At 46.8% G+C, this 24,698-nt stretch overlaps 1 protein-coding gene across 5 annotated transcripts in view; it reads left to right on the top strand.

The window, feature by feature from the left end:
* iqsec3a (IQ motif and Sec7 domain ArfGEF 3a) overlaps positions 1-24,698 on the top strand; it is a 65,277-nt gene that overhangs the window by 27,211 nt on the left and 13,368 nt on the right. For all 5 annotated transcript variants that reach the window (XR_009130345.1, XM_058077793.1, XM_058077797.1 and 2 more), the window contains exons 4-9: positions 5,535-6,703; positions 11,265-11,426; positions 14,261-14,383; positions 18,717-18,883; positions 19,039-19,178; positions 23,735-23,860. Coding sequence is in view for 4 of the 5 variants with exons in the window: in XM_058077793.1 (XP_057933776.1) it covers positions 5,535-6,703; positions 11,265-11,426; positions 14,261-14,383; positions 18,717-18,883; positions 19,039-19,178; positions 23,735-23,860 (1,887 nt within the window). In the remaining variant the exon portion in view is untranslated. The remainder of the gene's footprint in view (positions 1-5,534; positions 6,704-11,264; positions 11,427-14,260; positions 14,384-18,716; positions 18,884-19,038; positions 19,179-23,734; positions 23,861-24,698) is intronic.

The raw sequence follows: 24,698 nt of genomic DNA, 5'->3' as shown, positions 1-24,698 counted from the left end.
CCACCAGTCCAGGGTGGACCCCGCCTCTTGCCCGAAAACAGCTGGGATAGGCTCCAGCACTCCCACGACCCTTGTGAGGTTCTACCCTTGGTAGAAAATGAATGAATGAATGAATTATGGCGCTGCACGTTGGTCGAGTGGTTAGCGCACAGACCTCACAGCTCGGAGACCCGAGTTCAATCCCACCCTCGGCCATCTCTGTGTGGAGTTTGCATGTTCTTCCATGTTCTTGTGGGTTTTCACTGGTTGACTCCGGTTTCCTCCCACATTCCAAAAACATGCTAGGTTAATTAGCGACTCCAAATTGTCCATAGGTATGAATGTGAGTGTGAATGGTTGTTTGTCTATATGTGCCCTGTGATTGGCTGGCTCGCCACCAGTCCAGGGTGTACCCCGCCTCTCGCCCGAAAACAGCTGGGGTAGGCTCCAGCATCCTCCGCGACCCTCGTGAGGATAATCGGTAGAAAATGAATGATTGAATGAATTTTTCTTCAAGAAAGTAATAATAATATCCATCCATCTTCTATACTATTAATCCTAATTGGGTCGAAGGGGTGCTGGAGCCTATTCCAACTAACTTTGGGAACGAGGCGGGGCACACCCTGGACTGGTCGCCACATATCGACAAATAAAGATTGACACCCGCATTCATACTGATGGATAATTTGGACATGCATGTTAGGTTAATTACATGCGGCGAAGATGCCAATCAAACCGGAGATGTCCACAGTGACCGGGACAAAGAGGCTGAATACCTGACAGGAGGGTTCACTCGCTACATCATAACACGACCAGGTGTTGAGACGGATGCGGAGTGAACCTTTTGTCATCCAAGAGGAGGAAAAAAAAAAAAAACAACTCATGTGGAGATGAACGGATTGATTCGTCACCGTGACGGGCGCTAATGAAACCGTCCTTGCCATTCCAACTGGAAAATGAAGACTTAGCTTGGGAATGACACTTGGAGTCGCTTATCACTATTCTAAGCGCTGATGGAGAGATGAATCCAGAGGGGATCCGATCGATTCTTCAAGGGCAAACAGGCCTCCCACAGCCGTGCGTATACAGCAAACATACGGTAAACACTCCTTTTTTCTGAAGGAGCATAAAGGGGACACGTGAATATCTTAAGAGACTTCAAAGCTGCTGGAGTGGAAGATAATTGTACGGAAAAAGCGAGGTGAAAGGAAGTTCAAGATGATTACGGACATTTTATGTGATGATCCCATTTGAAGCTCATTCCTAACTCCAGAAGCTCCGACTTATTCAGGACACCGGTTACTGATTGACGGACGGCTCCAAAAAACACACCGGTCTGGTCTATGAGTCCGCCGGTTTTTCTACCAAAGACGCCAATCGCTCGCTACGACTTGCGTGGCGTTGGCTACGCGCATCCAAGAGGATCAAGCCCCATGACTAGCGCTCGTGCTCATTCAGATATCTCACGGCGGAGAAACATCTGCTTGATTAATGAGCTGATTATGCAACGACAAAAGTGGGACACACACATACACACACACACATACACACACACACGACTAAAGCAGCCAAGCTGAGACGATAATTAAAATACTTGACGTCACCGTTTCGCCCAGGAGCGTCCGTGACTACACTGGAATGATTTGCTTGCTTTGGGAATCAAATCAAATGCGGCGCCGTTTCCTACTCCGATCGCGGGAGTCAAGAACACGGCTAAAACCTGCGAGGATTTATCTTCTAACATCAACGTGCCACACTCCGTTTGCCAGGAAAGACAAACAACCATTCACACTCACATTCATACCTATGGACAATTTGGAGTCGCTAATTAACCTAGCATGTTTTTGGAATGTGGGAGGAAACCGGAGTATCCGGAGAAAACCCACGCATGAACGGGGAGAACATGCAAACTCCACACAGAGATGGCCGAGGGTGGCATTGAACTCGGGTCTCCTAGCTGTGAGGTTGCTAGGTTAATTGGCGACTCCAAATTTAGGTCCATTAGTTTGGGGGAAAACGTTATATAATATAATAAAAGTCATAACTATTCATTCATTTTCTACCGCTTATCTTCACGTGGGGTGCTGGAGCCTATCCCAGCTGTTTTCGGGCGAGAGGCGGGGTCCATCCTGGACTGGTGGCCATCCAGCCAATCACAGGGCACATATAGACAAACAACCATTCACACTCACATTCATACCTATGGACAATTTGGGGTGGCTAATTAACTTAGCATGTTTTTGGAAAGATTCATTAATTCATTCATTTTCTACCGCTTTTCCTCACGAGGGTCGCGGGGGGTGCTGGAGCCTATCCCAGCTGTTTTCGGACGAGAGGCGGGGTACACCCTGGACTGGTGGCAAGCCAGCCAATCACAGGGCACATATAGACAAACAACCATTCACACTCACATTCATACCTATGGACAATTTGGAGTCGCTAATTAACCTAGCGTGGAGGAAACCGGAGTACCCGGAGAAAACCCACACATGCACAAGGATGGCCGAGGGTGGAATTGAACCCTGGTCTCTTAGCTGTGAGGTCTGCGTGCTAACCACTAGGCCGCCGTGCAGCCAGGAAAAATCACATTTACATTTACATTCACATTTGTTGTCTTAAAGCCAAACCTCCAGTATCACAGAACATCCAGCAGCAACACAAAGTTTTGGCATGACTACTATTTGAATGAAAAATCTACTGAACCAAGTCCACCATCTACCTGGAAGTCTTTGTAACCCCGATGAGGTCACTTCCTGAATGAGACTAAACAGCAAGAGCTAGCTAGCGCCATTTACTACAAACATAATTTTTGCCAATTTACCGTTAGCTTGAAAAAATAATGGAAGAATGTAAACATAATTCCAAACAAATTCATTCATTCATTCGTTTTCTACCGCTTATCCTCACGAGGGTCGCGGGGGGTGCTGGAACCTATCCCAGCTGTCTTTGGGCGAGAGGCGGGGTGTACACCCTGGACTGGTGGCCAGCCAGCCAATCACAGGGCACATATAGACAAACAACCATTCACACTCACATTCATACCTATGGACAATTTGGAGTCGCTAATTAACCTAGCATGTTTTTGGAATGATAATATTGTTTATCGGTAAAATGTATTATCATGACAGGCCTTCACTTCCTGTCTGACAGACACCATCCTCCAATGCATTCTCTACTGTTTTATTTGACGCTTTCAGGGCACGGAGTTTTTTGTGGAGTCATCTTTTGGAGGTCCTAACAAGACCTGGTCTCAAAAAAAGTTCAGGTCGTTACAGGCAATTTGTGTCCAGTTTGGACATTTTGGTCGCACAACAAGCATCTATCTCTACCTTCCCCGATTGCCCCCCCCCCCCCCCCCCCCCCCGTTATTTCCAACGTACGCGGCTTTGATAGTACATTGAGTACGTGGACGCAGTTATCTCCCCCAAGCCAACCCCCCCCTCCACTTGTAGCTGTAATGAGGTTCAGAGCAGGAACAGAAATATAATCGTCCATTAAGTCTGAACGAGGTGGGGGGGGGGGGGGATTTCAAAAGATGTGCACCGCACAATGTGACTGACCGAGATAAGAGCTCGCACTTGGGTGTTTCCAAAGATACACACGCCACGATTGTTCCGGGAAGCGCGGTGTGTGTGGGGGGGGGGGCGCACGCCAGACGGGGACGGCTCTATTGCGTCTGTATCTGTTTCCCACAGCCATTTTTTTTTCACGGGCCAGATTAATGGCGGCTTGGCTTTCAGACACTTTCTGTGGAGGACTCCTCTGCGGAATTTGCGGAGATTAAGAGTTTTGGTTTGCCCGGGGAACCGGTAGTCGGAACGTTGGGAGTCGGCTCCTCTCTTTTTCACGGCGATGGTGCAGATATGGGAAAACAATGACTTTGCGGCTTTTCCCCTTTCGTGACCTCACTGTTTATGTTCTTTTGCTTTTTTTGCTGCTTTTCACTGTCAAAGTAGACAACTTCAGGCCTCTTGGGGGGGGGTCACAAGATCTCGTAAAATTAAAACCTGACAAGAGTTTCCGTTTCGTAAAAAAGGGCACTAAGCATGGGACAAGAATGAATTCATTCACTTGACTTCCACGTCCGAACAGACAGTTTTTTGTTCTGTAGAACAACGGCATGAACGGAGTGAGACCTTTCCTCAGTCTCAGTTTGTCTCAGTGGGGGCAGACGGGGCCGCTAGCGTCCACACAAAGTGCAGGAGAGAAATAAAATGAGTAGTTTACCGGGACATAATTCACCCCGGAATGATCGATATGGGGGCGGCACGGCGGTCTAGTGGTTAGCGCACAGCTAGGAGACCAGGGTTCAATTCCACGCTCGCCCCGTGGGTTTTCTCCGGGTACACCGGTTTCCTCCCACATTCCAAAAACATGCTAGGTTAATTAGCGACTCCAAATTGTCCATAGGTATGAATGTGAGTGTGAATGGTTGTTTGTCTATATGTGCCCTGTGATTGGCTGGCCCCCCGCCTCTCGCCCGAAGACAGCTGGGATAGGCTCCAGCAACCCCCCCCACCCCCACTCGTGAGGTTCTACCCTTGGTAGAAAATGAATGAATGAATGACACTAATAATAACTATTAACTAATAATATTATGGCGCTGCACGTTGGTCGAGTGGTTAGCGCACAGACCTCACAGCTCGGAGACCCGAGTTCAATCCCACCCTCGGCCATCTCTGTGTGGAGTTTGCATGTTCTTCCATGTTCTTGTGGGTTTTCTCTGGTTGACTCCGGTTTCCTCCCACATTCCAAAAACATGCTAGGTTAATTAGCGACTCCAAATTGTCCATAGGTATGAATGTGAGTGTGAATGGTTGTTTGTCTATATGTGCCCTGTGATTGGCTGGCTGGCCGGCCACCAGTGTGTAGGGTGCACCCCGCCTCTCGCCCATAGACAGCTGGGATAGGCTCCAGCACCCCCTGCGACCCTCGTGAGGAAAAAGCGGTAGAAAATGAATGAATAAATGATCGATATGGGGAGGGGTTGCCACCCGGAGGGGCGGGCGTCCAAGGGACGGGGTTTTTTTTTTTCCGCTTCCTGTTGTGTTTGAGAGACGGGGCTTTCATGTCTCACGTTGCAAAGAGTGCGAGTTAATGTTTGCAAGAAAAATCTAGTTTTCCAAATTAATTCGACACTCCGCCTCAGAGTCCAGTTTTTCGGCGCTTCGCCGGTGACCCCGACGTGATGACGTTTACGGCTTTAGCGGCCGTCGAGCTGCTCAACGAGAGTCGTCGTCATCCACGCCGCCGACGCCGCCGCTGATTCCCAGAACTCCGGCAATTTTAGGGTGGCGTTGTTAGCCAACACTTCTGGACTACTGTCAAATTTTTGGGGTACCTCATCAGCGCGGACGGTTCGACGCCACTGCCGTCGAAAGTGGAGGCGATCAATAGGACTTTTTTTTTTTTGTACTTTTCTTCAAAGTCACGTTAAAATCTGGTAGAAGGAACCGTCTGTACTCGGTACCCTAAAAGAGTCGTCCGTGCCCTCGTTGACTAAAAGACTTGGAACCGAATCATCACTTTTATCTCCTCTCTTTCATTCCTTCCAGATCGAAATGTTAGAGCACAAATACGGCGGCCACCTCATTTCCCGTCGCGCCGCCTGCAAGATCCAGACCGCCTTCCGCCAGTACCAGCTCAGCAAGAACTTTGAGAAGATCCGCAACTCCCTGCTGGAGAGTCGCCTGCCGCGCCGCATCTCCCTGCGCAAGGTGCGCGTGCAGAACACCGAGGGCTTCTCGGCTGAACGGGCGCTGGCAGAAGGCTGCAACGTGGCGGGCATCCCCCTGGTGAGGTCGCCGTCGCTGCCCACCACGGTGGGCGGCTCCCTCACCGACCTGGAAGACTCTTTCACCGAGCAGGTGCAGTCGCTGGCAAAGTCCATCGACGACGCGCTCAGCAACTGGAGCTTGAAGACCATGTGCTCGCTGCAAGAGGGCGGAGCTTATCAGTTCAACGCAGCCGCGGGGGGAGGCGAGGGAGAGTCGGGCGTTCATCAAGGCCCGGTGGACCCGAGCGATCTGTCAAAAAGTGCGAGCAAGCTCATGATGGCGTTCCGGGATGTGACGGTCCAGATCGACAGCCAGAACTTCCGGGTTTCGTCTTCCGTCGTGGAGTCGTCCACTTCCGTCACGCTGGGAAGCTGCACTCAGCAAGACGGAGCTTCCATCACAGCAAACTCCGCCCCCATTTCCGAGCCCTCACTGGAAACACCTGCCCCCCCAGCCGCCGACCCCATAGAGCCCCCGCCGCCCCCGCTAGAGAACCCGCCTCCCCCGGAAATAGACTCGGATACATGTGATCAGGACGTTGAGTTCCCCGCTCCGCCGCCGAGCGAGGAAGAGCTCACGGGGGACGACCTGCCGCCCTTGACCCCCGTGGAAAAAACAGCTCCCCAGCCGCTCGCCGACGAGGTCGCGTTGGCGGCGCCGCCCCCGTCGGAGACCCCGAAACCTCCCCCGGCCGTCTCCGAGCCGCTGGAAGTCAAGCGTAGCGGCTCGGAGACGGCCGACAACAGCTCGGAACAGATGAGCAGCAGCAGCGCTTCCACGGAGGCCCGCTCCACGTCGGAGGCCTCCTCCAAGGAGGCGCTGCAGGCCATGATCCTCAGCCTGCCGCGCTACCACTGCGAGAACCCCGCCAGCTGCAAGTCGCCCACGCTGTCCACCGACGTCATGAGGAAACGCCTCTACCGCATCGGACTCAACCTCTTCAACGTGTGAGTAACCGCAGAACGCGTCCGCCTGCCTCAGGGTAGATTGTGGCGCCGCCGGCTCGCAATTAGTCGGATTAAACAAGACATAAATCCAGCAAATAACGATCCGCAAAGGCTGAACTTGTCATTAGCGGCCTTCTGGCCTGGGGGGTAATTAGAGACCGCTTTAGTGTCGCATGGATCATCACCTCGGGAGCTGGGCTCAAAACGTCCTTAGTCTGTCAAAGCTCCCGTCACAATATGTCGAGATGCACTGGGGGGGGGGGGGAATCCTTCGGGAGCGAACAAGATTTTGTGGAGATATTGCCCCAATTACGGTTTCTCACGCAAATCTGGAAGTGTGCGGCAAAGCCGATTAGCTAGTGCTTGTGAGCGTGACGCTGGAAACAAGCAGGATGCTGCAAGATGCTTTTTGGAACGTTCAAGGGTCTTTTAATGCTAACATGGCTAATAATGCTAAAGTCTATGGAGGGAACAAATTCTGGCGATACTTCTCTACAAGAGAAGTCATGGGATGCTCATAGCACCTCGTACTTTGGTATGTGACAAAAAAAATTAACTATATTAGGAAAGCAGGAAGTGAACAAAACATTTAAAAAAAAATAAATAAAAAATTAAACTATATTATTGACACATTTTTTAAACTATATTAGGAAAGCAGGAAGTGAACAATGTTTTTTTCAAGTAAAAAAAAATTAAACTATATTAGTGACAATTTTTGATTACTATATTAGGAAAGCAGGAAGTCAATTAATTTTTTTTTTAAGTAATTTTTTTTAAACTATATTAGGAAAGCAGGAAGTGACCAAAAAAATATAAAACTATATTAGTGGCATTTTTTTAAAACTATATTAGGAAAGCAGGAAGTGAACAAAATATTTAAAAAATAAATAAAAAATTTAACTATATTATTGACACATTTTTTTAAACTATATTAGGAAAGCAGGAAGTGAACAATTTTTTTTAAGTAAAAAAAAATTAAACTATATTAGTGACTATTTTTTTAACTATATTAGGAAAGCAGGAAGTGAATTAATTTTTTTAAGTAAAAAAAAAACTATATTAGGAAAGCAGGAAGTGAACAATTTTTTTTTAAGTAAAAAAAAAAATTAACTATATTAGGAAAGCAGGAAGTGAACAAAAAAAATTAAACTATATTAGTGCCAATTTTTTTAACTATATTAGGAAAGCAGGAAGTGAACAAATTTTTTTTTAAAGTAAAAATAAAAATCAACTATATTAGGAAAGCAGGAAGTGAACAAATGTAACAGTTACTGATTGTAAAAGTACCAGATGGAGGGGTAGGATTTAATAAGCTTTGCTTCTTCCTACTCCTTTTGGACATGTGGAACTGTGAACTGATTATGGGATGCATTCAATTGTAATTTGATGCATGTTCAAATGAAATTAAACCATTAGCATTTTTTTATTCCACATTGAACGTCACTAAATAGCCTATTCTTTGCTATGAAAGCGGCCTGGACTATTTATTCTACTACACCGTCTGAGTGGCAGCCGCATCACGTCCTGTTTGCAGAGTTTATTAAAAAGGTCATCGGGAAGCGTCCACAGGGGTGATATTCCACGATGATGAAAATGCAGCGTGCGTTTAAGCGGAGTAAGGCGTGTTTGCGGTCTGCCTTTTTTTGCAAAGATAAGCAGACTTTTAATCAGGCGGCTGCAAAGGGAAGAGCTCCTCGGTGAAAACAGACAAACCAAGCTCCAGGCTGATGAGAGCCTCTAATAACCGCAACAATGTACGCGCTGCATCTCAAACAGGCCCGCTCGCCGCAGGTTGTGACCTTTTATCAGGTGATGTAAGAGTGGAATTAAAGAAAAGGTTGCGTGCATGTGGGAAAGCCATGCGAGGTAAAGCGCGGGGTCGAGGCGGACAAAGGGTAGCGACGCAAGATCAAGTTTGCACCTTGAGCGTGGACGGCATGACAATGACGGCACGGCGGGGGAAGGCGGGGGGGGGGGGGGGGGGGCGTCAAGGACAGGCGAGGGGGAGATGTAGCGGCCGATGAGAGGAGGCAGGTAGTATGTGGGTTTATGTCAAGGCGACACGTTGCAGTGTTTTTCATTGGCGTGGAGTTCAATCAACATCTGAGTGGGCTGTGATGAAGTTCTAAGGATGAGTCAGCGTTAAATAAAAGATGACGCACACGTACAAAGCTTTGCGGGTGTTCGCAGTGCGGCTTTTGACATTGTAGCACAGTAAATACCCTCTTTTTCTCTCAAATAGTGGCCCAGATTACATATTGACTCAGCTGTAGCGGGGGGGGGGGGGGGGGCAGAATACGCCTTTATTTGTACCAATACATTTTTTTTAGTACTTTTGGATATATTTCTAGCATTGTTTTCAATGCTAAATTATTTTGTTGATAAAAAAAATGCAGTGTTAGCATACATATATTTGACTATTTTTGTATTATTTACTTTATTCAGCTTCATTTTTGGCATGGTTTTTGGCTATAGTTGAATATAAAACCTTTTTATATAGAGTAGTAAGGATAATTCTTAATGTTCTACCATATCTTATTTATTGTGTGGAAATATGGGCTAATAACTATAAAAGCAATCTTCACTGGCTAAATGTACTGCAAAAAAAGGTCAGTAAGGATAATTCATAATGCCGCCTACAGAGAACATACTAACTCCTTATTTCTAAAATGACAAATACTTCAACTTGCTGATATAGTTCATCTTCAAACAGCTAAAATAATGCATAAGGCTAAAAATCAGTCATGATGTGCTATATATATATATATATATATATATATATATATATATATATATCACTATATTGACGGTTACTATGGTACCCATTATGTCATTGTATGGTCATATCACATCGTACTTTGGTATGTGACCAAAAAAAATTAAACTATATTAGGAAAGCAGGAAGTGAACAAATTTTTTTTTAATAAATTTTTTTTAAACTATATTAGGAAAGCAGGAAGTGAATGAAAAATATATATTTTTAAAAAAGTTTTAAAAAAATGTAACTATATTTGGAAAGCAGGAAGTGAACAAATTTTTTTTAAGTAAAAAATAAAAATAAATAAATTAAACTATATTTGGAAAGCAGAAAGTGAACAAAAAATAATTAAAATAAATAAATAAATTAATTAAACTATATTAGGAAAGCAGGAAGTGAACAAATGTAACAGTTACTGATTGTAAAAGTACCAGATGGAGGGGTAGGATTTAATAAGCTTTGCTTCTTCCTACTCCTTTTTGGACATGTGGAACTGGGAACTGATTATGGGATGCATTCAATTGTAATCTGATGCATGTTCAAATGAAATTAAACCATTAGCATTTTTATATTTATTACTATTCTTTGCTATGAAAGTGGCCTAGACTATTTATTCTACTACATAGGGAACCAATGATAATTTAGTTGGGGTGTCTCAAGATGGCGCAAGATTAAAAAAATATTTATTATTTTTATTTTACACCAGGCCTGGGATGTACTTCAGGTTGGATACACATGGACAGGACAGATTGTATTGATGGTATTACTACAAAATACTCATTAAAATACATTTGTGTCGAGTTGTACAGAATTGGTTTCCCACATTTATAGGCAAAAACTCTGGGTGTCCATTTTTTATTTTTGCAGAGGTTAGCAACCCTACATTTTTATTTGTTACCATTACGACAAGCTAGTGCCGAGTAGTTGAGTTTGCCAACCCTCATGAACTCCTCCTGAGGAGACCAAGAAGGTTTGGACTTCATAGTATTTAGCAGTAATTGAGCAGGAAGTGCCAATATTTACTTTGCAGTGCATGCGCCTCCTTTTTTTTTTTTTTTGCGTGTGCTCCTAAAATGTGAAGCCAGGGGCCAATGTGCTCCTCGTAAAAGTAAGTCTGGACCTCTGGTAGAACATTGGTAGCACAGCAAAGCTATGTTTTATGCACTCACACAAACCTTGCCTGCATCATGCCGCCCGCGGTGCTAAATGACCCGGCGAGTAATTTGCGAGCGCCGGCATCCAGATGGTGAACGGAGGGAGCACATTTTCTCACGAAACCCGACACAGCAACCATGGAGGCTCTTGGGGGGGTTTAGTAGAATCGAGTCAGGAGCATTTACGGCCCGAGTTAAAAAAAAAAAAAAAAAAACAGAAAAATGGTGGCGCTCGTCTTGTATTACCTCTCCTCGTGGCGTCATCACAAACGCTAATCACCGTGTGGGATCATCCATGTGTTGCTGGGAAAACATGGAGTCATCTGCCAAGTTCGCTCGGAGAGTGAGAGAGAGAGAGTCAGGAGAGTGGGCGAGCTTTGGAAACCGAGCGCGTCGCAGCAGATGCCCGCCTTGTTGTCTCGCACGATGCGGTCGCGCTGACATTTTGCTCACATCTGCTCTGTCTGGTCCTCCCCCAGCCCCCCCCCTCCCATCGCCCTTTATCACCCGCCATCCATCCTCACCTAGCTAGGGGCCATTAGCCGCGACAGGCCAGGCGCTCCGTTATGTAAAAGAACACAGTGGGACGGTCCCTGGAGCATCTGGACTATTTCACCCACCATTTCTTCTTCTCTCGTTGCCACCTCAGGAATCCCGACAAGGGACTCCAGTTCCTGATCTCGCGAGGCTTCATCCCTGACACCCCCATTGGTGTGGCCCACTTCCTGCTGCAGAGGAAAGGTCTGAGTCGGCAGATGATCGGGGAGTTCCTGGGCAACAGCAAGAAGCCCTTCAACAGGGATGTTCTCGAGTAAGTTCAGGGATTGACTTGATGCTTCCATGTGGCCACAGAGAAGATCATTATCGCATGCTTGGATGTGTGTGTGAGAGACTTGGATGCAAATAATTCCATGGGAAGGCCAACCAAGCCCAAAGTTACATTTGTTCACTTCCTGCTTTCCTAATATAGTTTAAGTTTTTTTATTTTTATTTTTATTTTTATTTTTATTTTTATTTTTATTTTTATTTTTATTTTTATTTTTATTTTTATTTTTATTTTTATTTTTATTTTTATTTTTATTTTTATTTTTTGTCACGATCGAAGTAATGCTAATGGTTTAATTTCATTTGAACATGCATCAGATTACAATTGAATGCATCCCATAATCAGTTCACAGTTCCACATGTCCAAAAGGAGTAGGAAGAAGCAAAGCTTATTAAATCCTACCCCTCCATCTGGTACTTTTACAATAACTTTTACAGTAACTGTTACATTTGTTCACTTCCTGCTTTCCTAATATAGTTTAAGTTTTTAAATTTTTTTAAGTAATATAAGTAGTAATATAAGTTTTTTACATATTTTTACTGTTACATTTGTTCACTTCCTGCTTTCCTAATATAGTTTAAGTTTTTAAATTTTTTTAAGTAATATAAGTAGTAATATAAGTTTTTTACATATTTTTACTGTTACATTTGTTCACTTCCTGCTTTCCTAATATAGTTTAGTAGTAATATAGTGGTATAAGTTTTAATATACATAATTAATATAAATAATTAATAATTTAATATAAAGTTATTATTATTATAAAGTTATTTTTATTTTTATTTTTATATCGACCAGCACCGCAGCAATCTTTACACGTGTAAACACACCAATTGCTTGAGACATCGTGCTTTTGCGCGTGCACGTCACTTCCTGGAAGCCATCAACGACCACACCACAAATTGGGCCTCGACTTTACTCCACATTGACAGAACATTGAACTTCTCCCTGCATGCTATTGTGTCTGAGTGTCTTTTGGGGGGGAGGCATGAGGGGCCCCTGCTCTGATGTGTCCCCTAGCTGTGCGTCTCCCCACATTTCCTTCCGCATAAACACGAAACGTGCCGGCGTCTTCCTCCATGTTGCTTAACGACCTCGTGTGGCGCCTGCCAAGGCCGCTTGGTGAAAACGTACGTTTTAAAGCCCGGCAGCTGCGTGCCGCCCTGCCAGGTTGTGTATACTGCCATGCTAGCAGCACAGCGGAGTGGAGTGGGGGGGGGGGGGGGGTTAGCGGCACAGCATCTTGTCTGATGTCATGTAAACAAGGAGTGACAGAGGAGGAGAGGGTCCATCAAGCGGCGCTCACTGCATGGCCGCCATTGTGTCAGAACGCTGTGGTTCATAGCGAGCGTGTTGCATGGAGGATGGATGTCCAATAGGCTTTCAGACCTCCTTTCACCTCCTCTGGTTTCACCTCACTATCAACTCATCAGCTTGGGTTGAATTAAGGTCATTAAGATTGACTTGTCAGCTGTGGGGAGGATTTTACGCTCGCAGGGATTGGCAGCTTTCTTGCCATCTGCATCTTTATCCTCCTCAATGCTCCTCCGTTCTCCTCCATCCTTTTCCATCCTCCTCAATGCTCCTCCATCCTCCTCCATCCTCCTCAATGCTCCTCCGTTCTCCTCCATCCTTCTTCATCCTCCTCAATGCTTCTCCATCCTCCTCCATCCTCCTCAATGCTCCTCCGTTCTCCTCCATCCTTCTCCATCCTCCTCAATGCTCCTCCATCCTCCTCAATGCTCCTCCGTCCTCCTCCATCCTCCTCTGCCCTCCTCTGTCCTCCTGCGTCCTCCTCCGTCCTCCTCTTCCATCCTCCTCTTCCATCCCCCTCCTCCGTTCTCCTCCCTTCTTCTCCGTCTTCCTGCGTCCTCCTCCGTCTTCCTGCATCCTCCTCCGTCCTCCTCCATTCTCCTCCATTCTCGTTCGTCCTCCTGCATCCTTCTCCGTTGTCCTCCATCCTCCTCTGTCCTCCTCCATCCTCCTGCGTCCTCCTCCTCTGTCCTCCTCTGTCCTCCTCTGTCCTCCTCTGTTCTCCTCCGTTCTCCTCCGTTCTCCTCCGTCCTCCTCCGTCCTCCTCCGTCCTCCTCCGTTCTCCTCCGTCCTCCTGCGTCCTTTTCCATCCTCCTCCATCCTCCTCCATCCTCCTCAATGCTCCTCCATCCTCCTGCGTCCTCCTCCGTCCTCCTCCGTCCTCCTCCTCTGTCCTCCTCCGTCCTCCTCCATCCTCCTGAATCCTTCTCCGTCCTCCTGCATCCTCCGTCCTCCTCTATCTTCCTGCGTCCTCCTCCTCCGTCCTCCTCTGTCGTCCTCCGTTCTCCTTCGTCCTCATCCATCCTCATCCATCCTCTTCCGTTCTCCTCCGTCCTCCTCCATCGTCTATCCTCCTCCATCCTCATCAATGCTCCTCCATCCTCCTTCGTCCTCCTCCATTCTCCTCCATCCTCCTCAATGCTCCTCCATCCTCCCTCGTCCTCCTGCATATTCCTCCATCCTCCTCCTCCTCCTCCGTCCTCCTCTGTTCTTCTTCGTCCTCCTGCATCCTCCTCCTTCCTCCTCTGTCCTCCTCCGTCCTTCTCCATCGTCCTTAGTCCTCCTCCGTCCTTCTCCGTCCTTCTCCATCGTCCTTTGTCCTCCTCTGACCTCCTCCGTGCTCCTGCATCCTCTTCCGTCCTCCTCCATCCTCCTGCGTCCATGTGTGTTGAATTAAAGGGCCGCTCTTATCTCGCCGTAGCCACATAGATTCCCAGCACACTTATTACAATTTGGATCACCCCCCCCCCCCCCACCCCCGCCCGCCCCCCCTTCCCTGTGTTCAACAGCTGCGTGGTGGACGAGATGGATTTTTCCGGCATGGAGCTGGACGACGCGCTGAGGAAGTTCCAGGCCCACATTCGAGTCCAGGGGGAGGCGCAGAAAGTGGAGCGTCTCATTGAGGCCTTCAGGTAATTAAGTCGTTCCGACTTCGGAGATGTAAGTCAGGTTTCCTTATAAATGACAGCTTATACCTGCACTATATATATAAGTATACATACATACTACAAGTATATATAGTACATACTATATACCACAGTGCTGAGTCCTCGTACATGATTTTGTGTCACATGACCTTGCAAGATTAAAACCTTTCAAAAGCATTGAAATCGACAACAGCGAGGAACCGGAACAGATCAAATTCAGACAATACCCAATATCCAACAGTGTCAGCGTACACTGACGGCCATGTTTTCAAACATTAGCCTGCTAGCGAGCAAACCAGTTAGCCTCTGACTTATTCTGAACTCAAGAAAGGCTTTAAAACAAAACGTGAGGAAGGACAAAGAAGCCAACAACGTACCACTTCCACATTGATTGTGAGGACAACTTTACATTACTGACGCCTAGTGGCCAGAATACTGCATGTAACCTGTCTTTAAATATCGTTTGACCAATAATACATATACAGTAAACCTCGGATATATCGGATTCAATTGTTCCCACTGGTTTTGTCCGATATAAGCGAAATCCGTTATATGCGTATACCGGAAAATGTCCATTTTACGCATATATCGGATTTATATCCGGTATATGCGTAAATCGGATTTTATCCGTTGGGTTTATCCTTGACTATGTTTCCAATGTACCTGGACGCGCAGGCAACGCTGCAAATGACGTCGTATAGCGGCCTGTCACGATTCGGCGAATCGGAGCGCCACGATGCGGCCATCCGATATGCGAGGGAAATTTAATGGAAATGCATTGGAACGGGACTGGAGATTTTGTCCGAAATAGGCGAAATCCGTTATAAAAAATCGGATATATGCAATGAATTTTTATTGGAAATGCATTACAGAAAAATTTGTTCTTTTTTATCTGTCCGTTGTGAGCAAATTTCCGATATATCCGAGTCCGATATATCCGAGGTTTACTGTAGTATAATTTATGATTTCATAGCGAATGAACCGTAATCGAACGCCGACGTTGCGTGTGACGACTTGTGTATCTAAAACGTAAGCCAAGACAGGATATCGGCATCCCAAATGTCTTCTTTCTCTACACTCGCAAATCTTCCACTTGCCAAAATAAACATGAGTTGAAACTGTCTGGCATCGTGGATGAACGACCACCTGTCAGTGTCGCCCGAGGCGCACGACGAGGAGGTAAACACAACGGGCAGAGAGAGAGAGAGAGAGAGAGAGAGAGAGAGAGAGAGAGAGAGAGAGAGAGAGAGAGACCTTGGCAGAGCGGCAAATGCCCGGGCATCCGCGTGTGAGGAGGCGTGAGATAGGACACAAACCGACGGGGAAATGAAAAGGGCAGAAAAACAAAAGGGGAGGGGGGGGGGGCGGAGAGGTTTATAAATAACCGGCGTTGCGTAACAACGTCCACTCACGCTCCGTGTCGCACCCTCGTTCCCTCACAGCCCCCCTGCCGGGCTCGGATGCGTCTCCTAAAACACACTGGGGCAGGAAGGGAAGTGGGGGGGGGGGCCTGAGTCTGCATATTCACTGGACATTTGCATTTTTTTTTTTTTTTTAGCTAACATCCAAATATTGAAATGTTGAAACGCACACGGGCGGCACGGTGGTCTAGGGGTTAGCGAGGCGGGGTCCACCCTGGACTGGTGGCCAGCCAATCACAAGGCACATAAAGTCAAACAACCATTCACACTCACATTCATACCTATGGACAATTGGGAGTCTGCGCGCTAACCGCTCATCCACCGTGCAGCCCATTATTATATCGCGCAGACCTCACAGCTAGGAGACCAGGGTTCAATCCCACCCTCGGGCATCTCTGTGTGGAGTTTGCATGTTCTCCCCGTGCATGCGTGGGTTTTCTCCGGGTACTCCGGTTTCCTCCCACATTCCAAAAACATGCTAGGTTAATTAGCCACTCCAAATTGTCCATAGGTATGAATGTGAGTGTGAATGGTTGTTTGTCTATATGTGCCCTGTGATTGGCTGGCTGGCCACCAGTCCAGGGTGTACCCCGCCTCTCGCCCTATGACACCTGGGATAGGCTCCAGCACCCCCGCGATCCTTATGAGGATAAGCGGTAGAAAATGGATTGATGGATGTTCATACTTGGCTGCACGGTGGACAAGTGGTTAGCGTACAGACCTCAGAGCGAGGAGACCCGAGTTCAATCCCATACTCGGCCATCTCTGTGTGGAGTTTGCATGTTCTCCCCGTGCATGCGTGGGTTTTCTCCGGTTTCCTCCCACATTCCAAAAACATGCTAGGTTAATTAGCCACTCCAAATTGTCCATAGGTATGAATGTGAGTGTGAATGGTTGTTTGTCTACATGTGCCCTGTGATTGGCTGGCGACCAGTCCAGGGTGTACCCCGCCTCTCGCCCGAAGACAGCTGGGATAGGCTCCAGCACCCCCCGCGACCCTCGTGAGGAAAAGCGGTAGAAAATGAATGAATGAATGAATGAAAAAAAAACCCGGCTGTGTAGTAATCAAGGTGCGGCGTGTAGTACAAAGTCATTAATGCGTGTATTTGCTGTAATATGAGCCTGAAGTCCCACGGAGACGTCGGACCCCAATCATGCAGCTCAGTGGGCCTGTAAAACGGTGCCGCAACCTCCTGTGTGAAAATGATTACTGCTGGAATTAACTATTACACACACACACACACACACACACACATTGTAGTGTTGTTTTATTGATGCTCCGCACAGGCCCTGGTCATACTTTATGCATCCGACTTGCAATAATCCCTCTCCGACGGAAGCACGCCGCGGCTCCACAAATGTGCACACTAACTCTTCGCTTCAGATGTCGGTCGTGCTTATTTCAGTTTCACGTTGCTTATTTTTTATTTATTCTGTCCGGGCGCTTACATAAAAGGTTTGGCAGTTTAACTGCAGCCGAGGACGCTGCAGACTTCATCGCCGCATGGGGAGTCGCCCCAAAAAAAAACAACAAATTGCGAATGAGGTGAAAGGAGCCGTGTAGAAAATAAACTTCTTCTTTATTGCACCAATTTGGGATTCACGGTGCGTTCAATTCCCGTGGGACATAAAGGAGACGTATCATGTCCAACACATTCACATGAAGTTAAATTAAAGCCATAAATCGAAGGTTGTACGCCGGTCCCGAGACACTCGGTTCATGAGACGAGACAATGCACAAGACTGGATCTATGAGAACGACGTTAAAGAATGAATATTATTATATTCATTATTATATTATTATAATGAATTATATATGAATTATATAATGAATTATATATTACATATAATATATATTAATATATATATATTATTATACATTATATATTATTATTATATTCATTCTAACACTTATCCTAATGAGGGTCGTGGGGGTGCTGGAGCCTATCCCAGCAGTCTTCAAGAGAGAGGCGGGGTCCACCCTGGACCGGTGGCCAGCCAATCACAAGGCACATAAAGTCAAACAACCATTCACACTCACATTCATACATATGGACAATTTGGAGTCTGTGCGCTAACCACTCGACCACCGTGCAGCCCTTTATTATATCATATAATATATAATAATAATACATTCATATATTCATTTTCTACCGCTTTTCCTCACGAGGGTCGCGGGGGGTGCTGGAGTCTATCCCAGCAGTCTTCGGGCAAGAGGCGGGGTACACCCTGGACTGGTGGCCAGCCAATCACAGGGCACTTAAAGTCAAACAACCATTCACACTCACATTCATACCTATGGACAATTTGGTATTGCCAATTAGCCTAGCATGTTTTCGGAATGTGGGAGGAAACCGGAGTACCCGGAAAAAACCCACGCATGCACGGGGAGAACATGCAAACTCCACACAGAGATGAGCGTGGAATTGAACCCGGGTCTCCTAGCTGTGAGGTCTGCGCGCTAACCACATGACCGCCATGCAGCCCATTATTATTATTATCGTTGTTGTTGTTATTGTTAGTATTATTATTGTTATTATTATTATTATTGTTGTTGTTGTTATTGTTTTTATTGTTATTACTGCTATTGTTATATTATTATATTATGTAGGAGGGTGGAATTGAACTCGGGTCTCCTAGCTGTGAGGTCTGCGCGCAAACCACTCGACCGCCATGCAGCCCTAATATTACATAATAATATTATTATATTAATTAACATATAGTATCATGCACTATGCGCCTTTTATTTCTACGACGATACACTCTATCTACACTCTGTGTGTATGCTAGCGGCCCCGCCTCCACCCACCCAGACAAATGGCTTACTCCATTCTTTGGAACCAACGCACCAAGGTAAATGGACCCGTCTTCTTCTGTGTCTCCATGCTCCCCGACAGCCAGCGCTACTGCATGTGCAACCCCGACGTGGTGCAGCAGTTCCACAACCCGGACACCATCTTCATCCTGGCTTTCGCCATCATCCTCCTCAACACGGACATGTACAGCCCCAACATCAAGCCCGACCGCAAGATGCTGCTGGAGGACTTCATACGCAACCTTCGAGGTACACGGGAAAAACAGGTGACGCTGAGGCGGTTTAACATCTTGGTTTGGTCCTCCAGGATGCTCTCTGCTGAAGGAAATCTCTCATTGCGTTGGTACCAATATGGTACAATCCATCGCCGTGACACGGATGTTTGGTCTTCTCTTCCCTCCAAGGCGTTGACGACGGAGCGGACATCCCTCGCGACATGGTGGTGGGCATCTACGAGAGGATACAGATGAGAGAGCTGCGCTCCAACGAGGACCACGTCACCTACGTCTCCAAGGTGGAACAGTCCATTGTCGGCATGAAAACGGTGAGAATTTGTTGTTTCTACTCCAATTGCGTTCATTCATTCATTCATTCATTTTCTACCGCTTTTCCTCACGAGGGTCGCGGGGGGTGCTGGAGCCTATCCCAGCTGTCTTTGGGCGTAAGGCGGGGTACACCCTGGACTGGTCGCCAGCCAATCACAGGGCACATATAGACAAACAACCATTCACACTCACATTCATACCTATGGACAATTTGGAGTGGCTAATTAACCTAGCATGTTTTTGGAATGTGGGAGGAAACCGGAGTACCCGGAGAAAACCCACGCATGCACCGGGGGAACATGCAAACTCCACACAGAGATGGCCGAGTATGGGATTGAACTCGGGTCTCCTCGCTCTGAGGTCTGTACGCTAACCACTTGACCACCGTGCAGCCAAGTATGAACATCCATCAATCCATTTTCTACCGCTTATCCTCATAAGGATCGCGGGAGTGCTGGAGCCTATCCCAGGTGTCATAGGGCGAGAGGCGGGGTACACCCTGGACTGGTGGCCAGCCAGCCAATCACAGGGCACATATAGACAAACAACCATTCACACTCACATTCATACCTATGGACAATTTGGAGTCGCCAATTAACCTAGCATGTTTTTGGAATGTGGGAGGAAACCGGAGTACCCGGAGAAAACCCACGCATGCACGGGGAGAACATGCAAACTCCACACAGAGATGCCCGAGGGTGGGATTGAACCCTGGTCTCCTAGCTGTGAGGTATGCGCGCTAACCCCTAGACCACCGTGCCCAATTGCGTTCATTCTTGGCCCAAATTAAGAATGCTTGGCATCGGCGGAGAAGTTGTGGCCGACAGCAGCTCCTGTGTGAAGGTTCACCGAACTATTGCAGTAGTACTTGTAGATGCGGGTAAAAGTACTTAATAAGCAGCAAAATGAACCAATCCAGAGGTAGAACATACAATACAACAAAGAAAGGAACTAAATCGCAACAAAAATTAGCGAATGCTGTCAGGTTCAAACTCCTGTGACACTTTTAAAAACACTTAAATACAGAAGAGACAGACAACAATATTCAAAGTTACTCGCAGCGAGGAGAGTGACGTCTCTTTTCGGGGGTCCCTACTACATGGTCGTGCAACTCTAAGTGTGGGGGGGGGCATTTTCACGAGCTGTATTTGTTTGTCTATGTGTGTGTGTATATGTGAGAGTAATTACTTTTATTGTTTTATACATATATAGTTCTTATCTTGGTACATTCTTGTAGGATTAACATGAACATCTGCAGGGTCGCTGTCGGCGCATCCAGGCACCTCCAGGACCCGGGGGGTCGCTGTGGGGGGGGTCTCTGATCAGGGTCACGGGAACATTCCAAGACTTTCTATTGTCTAAGCCAGGGGTGGGCAAACTTTTTGACTCGCGGGCCGCATTGATATAACAAAATTTCCGGGGGGGGGGGGGAGACTATATATTTTACACGTAACAGTCCACCTGGTATTATTGTATCTGTAAAATTGTCATGCAATCTGCTATTATTATTTATTATTTTATATTTATATTTAAATATTTTAAAAATCATAAAATATTATAATAATTACAATAAAATTAAAATAATAATTATTATATTATTATTATGTAAAATATGCAAATATAACAATATTATTATATATAATTAATATAATAATTAGCATTAATATAATAAATATAATAATCATAATAGTTATAATAATAATATAATAATTATTATTTTAATTTTTATTATTATGTGCTTGTTATGTGCTCTTTTTTCAGGAGCACTTTGTAAACAACACACCATGTCAAACAACGAAATTGATACAACCATCAAAAGGTTGGCTCAGGCCATGATGCCAGGTTGTATGTTGAGTTTAAATGAAATACTTTTGAAAGATTGGGCGGGCCGTATTCAAACACTTGGCGGGCCGGATGTGGCCCCCGGGCCGTAGTTTGCCCACCCCTGGTCTAAGCAAATGGATATAAGGGTGATAACTAACATTATATTTATTCTATTACATTTTATTCTAACAACGCACAAACAGAGAATGTAACACAAGTGGAAATCTTTCAAAATAAGAGCGCGTTCTACGTGATCCATCGGGCTGCGCCGTTGAGGATTTATTACGAGTGCCTGTACACACGCTCCGTGCCAAGTCAGTCATCATTCAAGGCCTTATCACGATCACCTAGCCTAAGCGGTGCGAGTGGAGCACATTTGTTGTCCATTAAACGGCGACGAGCGCCTCAGCTCGTTACGCCAGCGCCGTCAAGTCATCAAGCGGCGGCTGTTTCTCGCTCGGTTGAGGTGAAAAAGTCGTAATCTTTAAGCTTCTGTGTTTTGTTTTTGTTGACTCGGTGAGGATGGCGGGAATATGTGCTCGGTCACATGACTGCACGGAGAGCGTCTTTCCTGAGGATTCTCCGTCCATCCGCTTTTTTATGCGTCGTGTATTCCAAGATCCCAAACCGACTCGGTGGAAAAAAACTGTTCATCTCTGCGACTTTGTCATGACTCAGTGACATTGAGACTCTTGATTGCTGCCATCTTACTCACCCCCCCCACCCCCACCCCCCCGCCCCCGCCCTGCAGTGTCTTCGCCCTGCGCTCGTGAGTGTGTCAGTGATGGATGGGCAGTCACAGGATGACAGAAGGAGCCAAAACATGATGGATCGCCGGGACAGGAAGTCAGGCGTCCTGAGCTACAAAAACGCAAAAGATGAAGAATTTATTGAAAGCAAATATTTTTACTCTCCCGTAATGGCTTCCTCTGTCATAGTCGCTAGGAATATTTGAATACCGGATTATCAAATATTTGAAGTCAATATAGTCAGCGTGTGTTTTTGCCAATGAACATTTTATGCTAATGTGGTGGTTTTTCCCATTTGGGCTCCTGCGGGGAAGCCAGCAGAGAAAATATTACCCCATCACTCTCCAAAGGCAACGCTGTGGTCCGAGGCGTCTGTTGGGATGAACCTCAGCACGACCCCTTTAATGGAGCGTGATGGCCGCCCGGAATCAACGTGATAGGATTAAACAGAGGAAGAGGAAGTGGCGGAGGACGCTGCCTGCTCTAGCTTCATCTGGCTTTGTTGTGATTGTTCTGGTACGGTACGCTATGGTCCATTTGTTTACGTCAAACACCATTTGAACACCATTCAGGAGCGGCAAGAAGCAGCGCTTATTTAAAGCTACGGCTTTTCTGTAAGTCCACTCCTGATCAAAATGTTAACCTCCTGGAAACACTGGAGGAACATTCCCACTGTGGGAACACTGCCATTGGAGGAACATTCCCACTGGCCTCCTGAAAACACTGGAGGAACATTCCCACTGACCTCCTGGAAACACTGGAGGAACATTCCCACTTGAGGAACATTCCCACTGGTCTCCTGGAAACACTGGAGGAACATTCCCACTGGAGGAACATTCTCACTGGCCTCCTGGAAACACTGGAGGAACATTCCCACTGACCTCCTGGAAACACTGGAGGAACATTCCCACTTGAGGAACATTCCCACTTGAGGAACATTCCCACTGGTCTCCTGGAAACACTGGAGGAACTTTCCCACTGCTGGAACATTCCCTCTGGCCTCCTGAAAACACTGGAGGAACATTCCCACTGAAGGAACATTCCCACTGGAGGAACGTTTCCACTGGCCTCCTGGAAACACTGGAGGAACATTCCCACTGAAGGAACGTTTCCACTGGCCTCCTGGAAACACTGGAGGAACATTCCCATTGGAGGAACATTCCCATTGGCCTCCTGGAAACACTGGAGGAACATTCCCACTGGCCTCCTGGAAACACTGGAGAAACATTTCCACTGGAGGAACATTCCCACTGGTCTCCTGGAAACACTGGAAGAACATTTCCACTGGAGGAACATTCCCACTGGCCTCCTGAAAACACTGGAGGAACATTCCTACTGGTCTCCTGGAAACACTGCAGGAACATTTCCACTGGCCTCCTGGAAAGACTGGAGGAACATTCCCACTGGAGGAACATTCCCACTGGAAGAACATTCCCACTGGTCTCCTGGAAACACTGGAGCAACATTCCCACTGGACGAACGTTTCCACTGGCCTCCTGGAAACACTGGAGCAACATTCCCACTGGACGAACGTTTCCACTGGCCTCCTGGAAAGACTGGCATCAAACATCCTCCTTTCCGACTCAACATTTGTATCTTAGGACGTTTTAGTGTTTTTTTAGCGATGGTCTTCAACTTGTGATCATGTGATGACCAGCCCATGTCAGTTTCCTGCTTGTTTGCAATAAGTCTCTTCCTCACTCCCATTTCTTCTTGTTGCATTTTGAAGCCAGCCTACGCAGCGTTAAGGAAAATCAAGGATCTAAAGCAGGGATAAAACTCCAAGGAAAATGACACCAAACAGGAAAGCAGTAAGTCGGAATAAGGCGAGACGAGCGGAGTAAAACTGTCAGCACAGCAGTCTCGTCTTCAACTTGCGGGGATGCTGCACAAGCAAGTCCTCAGCGGTGTTGGGTACGTGCGCGGGGATTGATTAGTTTGGCCTGAATGTGTCCTCCTCTCCCTCCCCCCCCCCCTTGCAGGTTCTCTCGGTGCCTCACAGAAGACTGGTGTGCTGCAGTCGTCTCTTTGAGGTGACGGACGTCAGCAAGGCCCAGAAGCAGGCGGCGCACCAGCGAGAAGTCTTCCTCTTCAACGATCTCATTGTGGTACGGAACTTTTTTTTAAGACGCTCCGACTCCTCGTTCTCCGTCGACAGATGACAGTTTGAACCTCCCCTTGCGTCAAGTGCGGCGGGCGGGCGGGCGTTGAGCGTTAAAGCTGCTTATTTTGCTCGTGGCGTCTCCAGCAACTGCTTTTAGTTCCGACATCCCTGCACCATTCCGAAGGAGCAGCCGGAAGGTGTTTGACTCGGGCGTACGCCACGAATCAAAGGCGTCATGTCGGGCGTGATTAGGATTCTCATTAGAAGTCACGTGGCGGGTTATTTCGCCGTAGCGCTTCATCGGCCATCATTATCATCTTTAATTGGGGGCTGCGGGAAAAGAGGTGAAAAAGGCACAATGGGAGCAGAAATCATTTGACGCCTTTAAAAAAAAGTACCGGGAATGTCAACACGGAGTCACGTTCACGGGAAAACGAAGCAGGGATCGATGGGCGATCGGCACGCGGCGGGCACACGACAAGGGTGGAACTTTGTCCCGTATTGCCGCCAGAATCAACCCGAGAAACTGGAGCTATCTAGCTAACGTTATCTGCCTAGACCAGTGGTCTCAAACACGCGGCCCGCGGGCCAAATGTGGCGCGCAGGACACTAGTTTGAGGCCCCCGCCTTGATATGAAAGTTTAATGTTTAAAGTTTGATATGGATGCTGTATGGTATCATGTACGCAGAAAAAATTATTACGTTTGATTGATGTTCATGTTAAAGGTTAAATAACTGTTAATAGTTATCCTCACTATCCGTGTGGAAGTGGTAAGTTTTTGGCTATTTAAGTTGAAAGGAAATAACTCGAAGGCTACCGTTTAGGTTGCTAGCTCTCTAGT

This window comes from Doryrhamphus excisus, chromosome 7, assembly GCF_030265055.1.
Source record: "Doryrhamphus excisus isolate RoL2022-K1 chromosome 7, RoL_Dexc_1.0, whole genome shotgun sequence".
NCBI classification, from domain to species: domain Eukaryota; kingdom Metazoa; phylum Chordata; class Actinopteri; order Syngnathiformes; family Syngnathidae; genus Doryrhamphus; species Doryrhamphus excisus.
The sequence above is the reverse complement of the archived record's forward strand: the minus strand, read 5'-3'. Positions and strand labels throughout refer to the sequence as shown.